Source organism: Ascaphus truei, chromosome 2 (assembly GCF_040206685.1).
Source record: "Ascaphus truei isolate aAscTru1 chromosome 2, aAscTru1.hap1, whole genome shotgun sequence".
Taxonomy (NCBI): Eukaryota; Metazoa; Chordata; class Amphibia; order Anura; family Ascaphidae; genus Ascaphus; species Ascaphus truei.
The window spans coordinates 250512765-250526331 of NC_134484.1; the positions used below are offsets into that span (position 1 = coordinate 250512765).

General features: G+C 45.9%; 1 protein-coding gene across 3 annotated transcripts in view; it reads left to right on the forward strand.

The window, feature by feature from the left end:
* Positions 1-13567, forward strand: part of ADAMTS16 (ADAM metallopeptidase with thrombospondin type 1 motif 16) — a 228314-nt gene that overhangs the window by 80111 nt on the left and 134636 nt on the right. For 2 of the 3 annotated variants that reach the window (XM_075586023.1, XM_075586024.1), the window contains one exon: positions 5318-5615. In XM_075586023.1, coding sequence (XP_075442138.1) covers positions 5318-5615 — 298 coding nt within the window. Of the gene's footprint in view, positions 1-4388; positions 4509-5317; positions 5616-13567 lie in introns of those variants that run through there. The other variant, XM_075586025.1, reaches the window with a different exon arrangement.

Here is a 13567-nt window from a genome sequence, read left to right on the forward strand (position 1 = left end):
GAGCATTAAAGAGTTAAAAATGGCGACCGCAGCGCCATCCACGGCCCAGCAGTTAGCAGCCGAACTAAAATGGCGACTCCCGACAATCCTGGATCGCGCACGTGAAGCGTGCAAAGAGACTGTTAGAGAAATGTGGAGGGAGATGTGCAGGGGTTTGGTGCCAAACCCAGATCCCCTGCAAAAGGAGCGAAGCGGCGCGAAAGCCGAAAGCCCACCCAGCAGTGCTGTGACTGGCCAACAGACAAGGCCACGTCACACGGAGAGGAGTGCCCCCTCTTGTTTCCACCAGAGGGAGGGGGCACAAGGAGAGCCAATCAGGAGCATCCTCCCCAGCGAAGGGAGGGGCAGGAAGTGAGAGCGAGGAACTTCACTTCCATCTGGCATTCGAAGAGCAAGGAGCTGAATTATTGAACTGTTCAACCCATGCGAGCAATATGTCAGAACTAAGCACTACGATTTTCCAGATCCAAGGAGACTTCCTGGTGGTGGAGATCGAGGGCCGAGAGTACCTCCGGTGTCTGCGCGTCCATTGCAGAACACCTGGAACGGCCGCAAGCACCAAGGCAAGATGCCCTCAATGTGGCACGTACTACCTATGGCCTAACGAACCGTGGCCCATGCTAAAGACCCCTCGGGGTGCCTCTCCGGGAACCCTAACGGAGGTGGCGGAGACAACAGACGAGGCTGCCCTACTTCCCTGCCCCACTGCTGAGGTGGGAACCAAGGCCCAGCTGACTATCGAGCCAAGAGAAACTCTGGTGGAGAAGAACGTGACCGCAGTGGAAGTACCAGAGCTGGCCCGTTTCGTACCACTACCCACTGGCGGGGCCGAAAAAGACCCAGGTGACTCCCTAGCGGAGGATCCGACCAAGTCATCTTCGGAGGAAGAAGATGGTGTTTCATCGGTGGCGATGCGCCTACCGGCGAACCACCCCAGCTGTAAGAAAGATGGCGGTCCACTTACCAGAGAGAGGGAGCAGACGAGTCCGGACACCCACCGACGGCAAGCGCTGGTGCGGCCTGAGGCCCGTAGAAGTTCCACGGTCGTGGTGACTCCCAGTGCGGCGGAGACGGGATCCGAGACGGCTCCGGAGGAGCCAGAGGCCATCAGCCGGCAGCAGAGCGGTAAGGAGACTCCACCACCCCCTTACTCCCACCAGGCGACAAAGGACCCTGCAGAAAACGAGAAGGAGAGGTTCGCGGCCTACTTACCAGTCCGCGGACCGGATGATCCACCACCGCCCCTTCCGGTCTTCGGCGCACTTCCGGTGCGTGACCACGGAGCGGATGGAGATTCCGCGGGTGGCAACGATGACGACACTTCCAGTTCCGGCTGGCACGGAGTGCCGGCGGCCATCTTTGCGGCCCGAGGAGCCGCCATGGCGGCTGCATTTGCCAACCTTGACTGCCACGGCGTTCATAGAGGAGCACAAAGCACGCCGGAGAGGGCAAGCAAAAAAGTGCCCAGTGGTCGTGGCATTACCCACTTGCTGGACATTGATTCGGATATTGCCCCAGCCCCAGCCCCTAGCGCCATCACCCCGGCCACTGCCCTTGCCCAGTCACGAGTCATGACACCGGGACCTAGCGGGGATAAGTTAAGTAAGAACCCTAAGCACTCCAAGGATTTGAGGGACTGGGAACTAAGTGACCAGGGATCTGATGGGGAAGTACCATATGGTAATGTGATACGTGTGCCTAATCCAATGTCATTTTCTCCTGTGTTTAGAGGGAGGGCCCGAGGGTCCCACACTACTGTAGAGGCAGGGCCTGTAAGCAAAGTGGTCCACAAAATGAACCCAAACCTCTACATTAATGCGAAAGGTAGACGCAGTTGCTCGCGCTCTACAGAGGCGGTCACGTCTGGTGTGTCATCCCAAGCTGAGTCAGAGACAGGTACCTCTAGTGCAGTGTCCGAGTACAAGCACCGTGACAAGTGGTGGGCACCCCTGTTCACTGGGTACCACAAAGGTATGGACCATACCAGGTTCCTGTTAATCAGGAGCAACATAGTAGACCATTGGTGGGCGGTAGGTGCCTATACTCCCCAGGAGGTGGCGGATGAGCTAGAACACAGGTTTCAGGAGATAGAACAAAAGATCATCCTTCCTAAGGGGCCTAGTATTTTGTACGATGACATTGCACCAGTAGAACCAGAGTTTTGAGTACTGCCAAGCAGGGCGGGTCAGGGCCATAGTGGCCAGGTATAGACAGTCACAAGGGTACGAGTTCCCTTACGTGCCTGAACCTATCATGAGTGAGATAGAAGAGCACCGAGATACTCTTGCACAGCCTCTCTGAGCCAGCTATCTGCGAAAGAAGTTCGGTAAAGCCGGTTACCAGAACGAGGATAAAATCAGTGAGGTAGCCCGGGCCTGGAGTGTTGGGAGATGTATTTATAAGCACTGTGTGGCGTATCGGCCAGAGTCTGGGTTAGTACAGCCATATTCTGTCACTATAACAGACCATAATGGGAGGCAGGTACGGAAGCCTGACCCAGAACATTATAACTAGTTAGGTTCTCCATGTTGGAAGGTACCTATTGTCATTAATTACACCATCTGAGTGGATGGTCTGAGTTATGTATACTAATCATATGAACTGGTTTTGTTTCCCAGATTTGTTCACCTGCAGGATGGAGCTGCTAAAGTTAGGTCCAAGTGGGGACCATTGGATTCCACCTGAGGGAGAGTGTAGCCCCGGTAAGAAATGGGGGCTATATATCTTTCTCCTACTGGTGTAAGTCCTGTTAAGGGCAGGCCGCCAGTAGCTATCATGGGTTTCCCCAGCTTCAAGCCCTGCCAGGATTGGTGGAGGTAGGCACCTGACTCTGTGGCTTATGCAAGAGACACAGGGGAGGGGCCTGCTGACATGATGAGCAGGGCTGTCTCGATTTAGTGTTCTGCTCCTGTGAGTCTGGAGTTAGTTAGTGGGTTAGCACATTTTGGAGAGGAGTGTTGGAGTGCTGGAAGTCAGAGAGAGAGAGTGCTGAAGCAGAGTCTGAGCTTGGAGCATGCCAGGGAGAGGAGAGGAAAGACTCAGCCACCTTGAGTAGAGCTGATAGCACAATAGTGCAGTGGAAAAATGTCCCTCACCCTGCAGAGGGTGAGGGGAGAGTTAGCCTCACCCTGAGGTCCTATACCCTGGGGTGGAAGGTGTGGAGTACTGGTGCTCCAGACAGCCCATCCTGAGGGTGTTCTTCTGGAGGAAGGAGAAGGAGGAGAAGCCTGTACCCTGTGTTGCTGTACATCTGCTGGTGGCGAATAAAGACATTGCTGCTTTTATCTAAGACTGTGTGTGAGATTGGAATCTCTCTTCCCTGAGTGGGAATTCTCTGTAAGGGTTCCACCCCATATCCTGGGGCTTATAGAGATGGAGGCGCTGCACCGTTGCTAGAGAAGATGAAGGCATATACGCCAGAAGCCTGTCCCTGTTATCCCCAATACCAAAGCGGGAGACTCAGGCCCTCCTGTTCCTCACAGGTATGCACCACCAACATGCATGTAGCCAGCCCTCACTACACCCTAGGGGTCCAATCTGCGACCGGGGGGGGGGGGGGGGAAACATGGGTTACATACAGTAGATAATAGTATAAGAAACAGTCCTTGCATTTAGGAACACCAGTATTGAAGCCCTTTTTATAATTGATATTTAGTAAGAGAATGTCCTTGTAAAATATATTGTTCCTATATATATATATTCCAATAGGGCAGTGATTCCCAACGGAAGTCCCCAAGTACCCCTAACAGGTCAAGTTTTAAAGATATCCCTGCTTTAGCACAGGTGACTCAATCAAAGTTACTGAGCCACTGATTGTGCTGAAGCAGGGATATTTTTAAAACCTGACCTGTTGGGGGTACTTGAGGACTGGAGTTGGGAACGTCTGTGATAGGGGATTCAGCAGTGAACATAATGTAGAAGGATTTAAAGGAGCAGCAATCCTGAAGATTGTCCTGAAGAATTTGTCCTGAAGAATTTAGAACTAATCTAGTGCTGCTTGAAACACACAGACAAAAATAGACTGGCTCAGTGCCACCAGGAGCTGGCATCATTTTATGTCAACTCTCGATTACCATTCAGCTTCTGCCTCAAGAGCAGATTGTAACGATAAATGTATGCGTGGTGGCTTTCTGGTGTTCGTACATAATGCTTCCGCATAATAAAGTGTAAGGAAATTCCAAACATGATTTCTGTCAAGAGATTTCCTCTGGCTCAAAGAGCAACAGCAAATCATGCGGGCACATCCGTAGTTGTATTAACTGAAGTTTATAGTGATTCAGGTTAAACATTTATCCTAAATAGTAACTTATTAGGGTGAGGTAAATAATATGGACATGAATATGTTGCAGGGGGGCACATTTTAAGCTTTTTTCTGTCAGTCTATGGACTATAAGAATGGTGCTTATCCCTTCAGTGCATGAAAGAACTGCAAACACTGGCAAACTAAATCATTTCTGCGCAGTTTGATCCTGTATTGCAAGCAAAGATAGAGATCTCTAATATCGCAGGTGTGGACTTTGTGCTGTCTGCTGTAGCAAATTACAGTTATAGCTATAAATATAATAATATATATTAGGTTTACTGGCTATGCCTCTTAACTCAGGCTGTGCTGAAAGCTGTGTAATTCAGCGAGCACAAGTTTATAAGGTTTCCATGTAAAAATGGACTTGAGGCAAAAGGTGACACTGTGTGCTCATTTGCATGTTATTTCCCAGAATCCCTGGCTACAGTAGAAGCACTGTATGCTAGGTGATAATGGCGAAAAGCAGCGTTCCAGACCTTGTTTTTTATTTCATTTGTTTTTTAAAATCTTTTTATTGGAAATCATACAATCTTGTACAGAATATAAAACTTTACATACATACTATAGCATGTTTCTTAATATAGTATTCCTCTTTGTTCCTGTTAATGACATATTTGGTAAATTTCCATTTTGTTTATTAATACAATAACAATTACAATAAAAAATTATATAACCTTTTTACTGTATATTGTCAACACCCTTGATTATATTCCGTCTACTCTCAGTATTTGTTTTTTATTGATGTGTAAGTATCACATACTACTTACCAATTTTGTCCTCAGCAGAAAAGAAATGTCAGTGCATTAAATGAAGGGATGTAATTTTCTTTTCGTTGTGGATAACTTGTCACTAATAGAGATATACTTATACCATTAAAATTCCATTCTCATAGTTATTACTGTATTTACTCTAACACTATTGATTAACGCTGAAATATAATGCATGTAATTGGTATACTGTACGTAACCACTGAAATGGATGTAATTTGTGATAGGTATTTTTTTCTGTTTCTAGGCAGGCTTGATAAGGACCCAGGAAGCTGATTATTTCTTAAATCCACTACCAGCGCATATAGCACTCAAACACAATTACTCTACTCCAGGTGGACACCAACCCCATGTTCTATACAAGAGATCTATTGAGAAGCAGATGCACAGGGACAATGAGGTAACTATAGTTGAGAGGCAGCAAGAACTGGAAAATCACAACTGGCTTCACCAGGAAACCCCATCTCATCAGAACCCCAGCCAGCAAATGGACCATAGGCACGGGAGACCTGAAAAACAGCACTATTGTGGAAGACGCAAGAAATGTATGTAAGGGCAATTTTTCATATTCCTAAAATATACACAATCATACAAATCATCCTAAATATGATGATTATATCCAACATTTTTGTTGATATACGGTATTATATGCTGATTTTGACAGACTTGAAGCATGAGGGGATTGTACTCAGCATTTGTACTGCTTCAATTTTGCTAGTAATACTGAATCAGTTATTCTTTGTTATTGAGTTATAAAAAAAACTATCAGGGCAAAGAGACTCAAAAGGCAAAGTAATGAGAGGTATAGGGACGATAAGGTAAACAAAGCTATCACAGAAAAGAGACAATCATAATTATTTAAAAAAAAAAACACAGCCTATACTGTGGCTAAAACCTTTTAATTACTTAACAGTAATCAATTAAAAGAAAAAATTCCACTGAGTATAACGGAATTAAAGAATAATTCAAGAGACGAACTATAAAGACTTAAAATTCCCAAGGATACAGATGAGCTTACATATTAAGGATTTCCAAAATAAGGTGAAAGCTAGTCCAAGAAATTGCAGAATTTGGAATGTGAGTCTCCAGGGAAACTAGTCTTACTAGCACAGATCTTCCAAACTTTTACAATGACCTAATTACTAAATGGTGCCTTACTCTGATTCCAATGGTACACAATAATATATTTAGTGCCCCCCAAAAAAAATTTCATTAAAATATAAGCAAACTTGTTTTTAGATCTAGATTCGTTTGTGTAATTAGCTAACTCAAGGGCCCCTGAGGAAGTGGATCCCAAGAAGGACAGTCGCCAATGGTTACACACTTTTCTCTTTTGGGGCATGTTCACTAAATATCTAACAAGGTGCCCCATAACTCATACTCTCTCCAGCACAGGGAGACAAAGCAGGGCTAATAATGTGTAATTACACCTACATTTCACTTTATAATCATCATTTATTTATCATTGTTCATATGAAATACCTGAGAATGTATCCCAAGTCATGCCCCAGTCTTCCAGATCTAAATGGGACTATAACTCAATTCAATCAGTTAATGTGTTATTTAAAAAAATAACCATTTGAATGCTTTCCTCATATATTCTTTACTTTATTTATGTTGTATATCACAGTTGTAGTAGCTGTATATCTATGAAGAAACCTAATGTTGGTCCCCTAAAAGGTACCACAACCTACAACAAATATTTATTTATGCCATAACAGTCCCGATCTGCCTTTTTCTGTATGGTTGAGGCATGGGTTCCCAGAGAGTATTGCTTCTTTCTTATTACTGGTAGTGGTTTAGGACATTTGGTCATGGCCGTTTCACCACCACCAAGTGACCACCAGTGTTTACCACCTACCCTAAAAATATTAACCCTAAAACTCTTTAACTTGACCCCTGAAACCCTTTAAGTTAGTGTCCTACCCTAACTGCTAAAACCCTTAAAGTTAATCCCATAACATACAGTAACCACTAAAACCCCTAAAGTTAAGCCCCTGCCCTAAAATGTACCTTATCATAGAAGTGGCCAGTGACTGAGTGTCCAGCGGCAGAGCAGCTGCGGCAGAGGGTCCCTCTGCGGCCAGTGGCTCTTAGTGGCGGTGAGATGGCAGAGAGCAAATGTCCCATTCCCCACTTGTAGAACTTTTATTCTGGAAATATTCAGCGGTAAATTAAAAATAACCACCGTTATCATCAATGTTGCCAAGCCAATGAATGAAGGTAAAGTCAAGAATATATGATGGGGTTGTTCCATGCATGAAATAACTGCTGCCGCTGGCACTAATTTCTCCTAAAGAAATGAACACATTTGCTCCAGGGCACCTTCTAGTTCAGTAATGAGTGAAATATGAAATGTACAGTATGAATATATGAATATTATATATATATATATATATATATATATATATATATATATATATATATATATATATATATATATATATATATATATATATATATTAATCACTTTAATCACTTTTGTCAAGTTTAATTCTTTAAATATCTTTATGTTTTTAAGAGTCTGAGCTATATCTGCTAAAATTGATCTAATTTGATATTTTAAAGACCAATCAACAGGTGTAGAAGGAATACTAAATTATCCTTCAAATTAAACAGACTCTGGGAGACCTCACTGGGAACATTCCCGTGTCTATGCTTTGCTTGTGGGAGACCTCACTGGGAATATTCCCGTGTCTATGCTTTGCTTGTGGGAAACCTCACTGGGAATATTCCCGGGTCTATGCTTTGTTTGTGGGAGACGTCGCTGGGAATATTCCCGGGTCTATGCTTTGCTTGTGGGAGACCTCACTGGGAATATTCCCGGGTCTATGCTTTGCTTGTGGGAGACGTCGCTGGGAATATTCCCGGGTCTATGCTTTGCTTGTGGGAGACGTCGCTGGGAATATTCCCGGGTCTATGCTTTGCTTGTGGGAGACGTCGCTGGGAATATTCCCGGGTCTATGCTTTGCTTGTGGGAGACCTCACTGGGAATATTCCGTGTCTATGCTTTGCTTGTGGGAGACCTCACTGGGAATATTCCGGGTCTATGCTTTGCTTGTGGGAGACCTCACTGGGAACATTCCCGGGTCTATGCTTTGCTTGTGGGAGACGTCGCTGGGAATATTCCCGGGTCTATGCTTTGCTTGTGGGAGACCTCACTGGGAACATTCCCGGGTCTATGCTTTGCTTGTGGGAGACGTCGCTGGGAATAATCCCGGGTCTATGCTTTGCTTGTGGGAGCCCTCACTGGGAATATTCCCGTGTCTATGCTTTGCTTGTGGGAGCCCTCACTGTAAATATTCCCGGGTCTATGCTTTGCTTGTGGGAGACGTCGCTGGGAATATTCCCGGGTCTATGCTTTGCTTGTGGGAGACCTCACTGGGAATATTCCCGGGTCTATGCTTTGCTTGTGGGAGACGTCGCTGGGAATATTCCCGGGTCTATGCTTTGCTTGTGGGAGACGTCGCTGGGAATATTCCCGGGTCTATGCTTTGCTTGTGGGAGACGTCGCTGGGAATATTCCCGGGTCTATGCTTTGCTTGTGGGAGACCTCACTGGGAATATTCCCGGGTCTATGCTTTGCTTGTGGGAGACCTCACTGGGAATATTCCCGGGTCTATGCTTTGCTTGTGGGAGACGTCGCTGGGAATATTCCCGGGTCTATGCTTTGCTTGTGGGAGACGTCGCTGGGAATATTCCCGGGTCTATGCTTTGCTTGTGGGAGACCTCACTGGGAATATTCCCGTGTCTATGCTTTGCTTGTGGGAGACCTCACTGGGAATATTCTGGGTCTATGCTTTGCTTGTGGGAGACGTCGCTGGGATTATTCCCGGGTCTATGCTTTGCTTGTGGAGACGTCGCTGGGAATATTCCCAGGTCTATGCTTTGCTTGTGGGAGACGTCGCTGGGAATATTCCCGGGTCTATGCTTTGCTTGTGGGAGACCTCACTGGGAATATTCCCGGGTCTATGCTTTACTTGTGGGAGACCTCACTGCACATTCCCGGGTCTATGCTTTACTTGTGGGAGACCTCACTGCACATTCCCGGGTCTATGCTTTGCTTGTGGGAGACCTCACTGGGAATATTCCCGGGTCTATGCTTTACTTGTGGGAGACCTCACTGCACATTCCCGGGTCTATGCTTTACTTGTGGGAGACCTCACTGCACATTCCCGGGTCTATGCTTTACTTGTGGGAGACGTCGCTGGGAACATTCCCGTGTCTATGCTTTGCTTGTGGGAGACGTCGCTGGGAATATTCCCGGGTCTATGCTTTGCTTGTGGGAGACCTCACTGGGAATATTCCCGGGTCTATGCTTTGCTTGTGGGAGACCTCACTGGGAATATTCCCGTGTCTATGCTTTGCTTGTGGGAGACCTCACTGGGAATATTCCCGGGTCTATGCTTTGCTTGTGGGAGACGTCGCTGGGAATATTCCCGGGTCTATGCTTTGCTTGTGGGAGACCTCACTGGGAATATTCCCGGGTCTATGCTTTGCTTGTGGGAGCCCTCACTGGGAATATTCCCGGGTCTATGCTTTGCTTGTGGGAGCCCTCACTGGGAAAATTCCCGGGTCTATGCTTTGCTTGTGGGAGACGTCGCTGGGAATATTCCCGGGTCTATGCTTTGCTTGTGGGAGACCTCACTGGGAATATTCCCGTGTCTATGCTTTGCTTGTGGGAGACCTCACTGGGAATATTCCGGGTCTATGCTTTGCTTGTGGGAGACGTCGCTGGGAATATTCCCAGGTCTATGCTTTGCTTGTGGGAGACGTCGCTGGGAATATTCCCAGGTCTATGCTTTGCTTGTGGGAGACCTCACTGGAACATTCCCGGGTCTATGCTTTGCTTGTGGGAGACCTCACTGGGAACATTCCCGGGTCTATGCTTTGCTTGTTGGAGACGTCGCTGGGAATATTCCCGGGTCTATGCTTTGCTTGTGGGAGACGTCGCTGGGAATATTCCCGGGTCTATGCTTTGCTTGTGGGAGACCTCACTGGGAATATTCCCGGGTCTATGCTTTACTTGTGGGAGACCTCACTGGAACATTCCCGGGTCTATGCTTTGCTTGTGGGAGACCGTAATGGGAATATTCCCGGGTCTATGCTTTACTTGTGGGAGACCTCACTGGAACATTCCCGGGTCTATGCTTTGCTTGTGGGAGACCTCACTGGGAACATTCCCGGGTCTATGCTTTGCTTGTGGGAGAAGTCGCTGGGAATATTCTGGGTCTATGCTTTGCTTGTGGAAGACCTCACTGGGAATATTCCCGGGTCTATGCTTTGCTTGTGGGAGACCTCACTGGGAATATTCCCGGGTCTATGCTTTGCTTGTGGGAGACCTCACTGGGAAAATTCCCAGGTCTATGCTTTGCTTGTGGGAGACCTCACTGGGAATATTCCCGGGTCTATGCTTTGCTTGTGGGAGCCCTCACTGGGAATATTCCCGTGTCTATGCTTTGCTTGTGGGAGCCCTCACTGGGAAAATTCCCGGGTCTATGCTTTGCTTGTGGGAGACCTCACTGGGAATATTCCCGGGTCTATGCTTTGCTTGTGGGAGACGTCGCTGGGAATATTCCCGGGTCTATGCTTTGCTTGTGGGAGACCTCACTGGGAATATTCCTTGGTCTATGCTTTACTTGTGGGAGACCTCACTGGAACATTCCCGGGTCTATGCTTTGCTTGTGGGAGACCTCACTGGGAATATTCCCGGGTCTATGCTTTACTTGTGGGAGACCTCACTGGAACATTCCCGGGTCTATGCTTTGCTTGTGGGAGACCTCACTGGGAACATTCCCGGGTCTATGCTTTGCTTGTTGGAGACGTCGCTGGGAATATTCCCGGGTCTATGCTTTGCTTGCTGTCTATTTAGAATCAGAAAGGCAGATTAGCACATTGATGTGTTTTGTCTTATAAACAGCCAATTATATAATTTGTTTCATTAGCTTGTAACAAAGAACATACCCTGTTCAATTTAATACCTCATCTATTTGAAATGTTGTATTTTTCCAAAACAGATGGGGTTTTTTTCTTCTTTGTTTTTCAAGTATAAGGAAGTTGGTTCCACGTGTGGATTATGCAAACTAATTCTGTGTTTCCGATTGTTTTGGTGCAGCACTGTGACCTAATTCCATTCTTCCATTTTTATCCGCCCAACCTAATATGGTTTTAAAGGAGTAATCCAAGTAGGTGATTTGTAATTTTTTTTGCGAATGTTTTTATTTTTTTAACACTTTTAGCTCCAGAGACCCCCTACTTCCAGAAATACTTACCTCCAAAGGGGGTGCTGTTATCTCCTGCAAGTTTTAAGTTCCTGCATCATGTGGTCCAATAGGAAGCTGCTCATGATGATGTCACAGCTTCCTATTGGTCCACAGGAAATGGGAGCTTTGAAAAGCGGCCTTTAGGTGATCCCTGCTAGCTGAGTGGAACAGCTAGCGGCACCCCAGATGGAGGTCTGCAGCTCCAGAAGCAGGGGTTTACCAGAACTGAAATTACTGGGGTTCTGCTCCAGAGACCCCCTGCTTCAATTATGTTAAAAAACATTCACATAGAAAATTGCACGCTTGGCTTGCCTCTTTAAAGGCAATATTTTTTTTAAGGAGAGTTGCATAAAATATGACAGTTTTGTGCACTTTAAAAAAAAATAGGTTACTGTAGCATAGTAGTTCATTAAAAGAGTGTGTTTTCATCCTTTTGCTCTGTGATATTTCCAAGGAACCTATTTAAACAAAAAATCTAGTATTTGTAAATATTTTAAGATCAGATTTTAAGATCTAAACATTCACAGCTGGCACCTGTACGTGTATGTGTGTGTGTGTCTGTCATACCCTCCAACAGTACTTATTTAGCAGGTACACTACATGTTCTTGTGTCCTGTAAGACCATCTGTACCTATGCCACAGAAAGTTTGTGTGTGTGTGATAAGCTGCATAAGAATTGCTTGGAACTGCCTCTATCCAGCACAAGTTGAGGAACTACAGTGGTACCTATTTTTGTGTGCCAAATGTTAGAGGGTGTGTGTGTCAGTGTATGTGTCCATAAGTGTGTGTCACAGATAGTGTGAATATCTGTGACACACACACAGACACACGGAGCCGTGACCGTTAAACCACCCCCCCACCAGCACCACCACCATTTATTTATTTTTAACGCTGTGACTCCTAAAACTTTGGGCTCACTCCTATGTATTTTTTATACTGTTGTCCACCTCTAATATATACCCAATCATGTGCTGTTTTTTTTAAATACCATATTGCAGGGGTGAGCAAACTTTTTATGCCGAGCCCCACTTTTCATCCATGAAATTTCTCGGGCCCCCCCTGCTTGATGTAATCAATCATATGAAAAAAAAACCTTTATTAAACGGTATACAATGTAAATACAAATATATCTAAATACTTATTTCAACAGCTCGCGCTTGCAAAATTAGGCTGTGTCTACGCTGCCACTGAGAGCGGCGACATCACCAACTCTCCAAGCACGAGCACAGTGTGTCCTGCATAATTTTGCAAGCACGAGCGGGGGGGCATGTATTGGGGCTATTTTTGTGTGTGTTTGTGTGGCTGTGTGTGTGTGTGTGTGTGTGTGTGTGTGTGTGTGTGTGTGTGTGCATTTGACTGCTGCTGAGCGTGCTTCAAAGTCAATTTTGTTTGTCTCCCGAAGCGCCAAGCTTTGGAGACCGTAACGCCCCCCAGTTTGCGCACCACTGCATTTAATCACAACACACATACACATAATCACAACACAGACACAGCACACAAGCTCAATCACAACACACACAACACACACTAATATCACAACACACACACAACACAACACACACTCAAACACATCCAACACAGACACAACACACACACACAATCCACAATCAATCACAACCAAAACACACTCAATCACAACACACACACACACACTCAATCACAACCAAGACAGACACAACACACACACACCATACAATCAATCACAACCAACACAGACACAACACACACTCACTCACAACACACACAACATCACAACACACACACAACACACAATCAATCACAACCACAGACTTATACACTCAATCACAACACACACGCAATCACAACTAACTCAGGCACAACACACACACTCAATCACAACCAACACAGGCACAACACACACACTCATTCACAACACACACCACACACAATCATAACACCCAACACAGAGAGACACAACACACAATCATAAGTCACAGACTTTCACCTGGGGGAGGAAGTACTACTGTAAGACTGCTCCTGTCCCCCATGCTGCTGAAAACTGGGACGGGGAACACAGGAGGAGGAGTGGTACAATGGGGGTACAGAGCTCTGTATATTACATCAACGGAAGGTCATACTATGTAAAGGCAAACATGCACAAACAGATACAGAAGGTGATGAGGGCCCTGCTTGTGAGAGCTTACACTCTAGAGTATATAGGGGAAAATGTTGAAACAAAAGGTAAAGTGGCTGCTTGTTTTGCGACATATTAT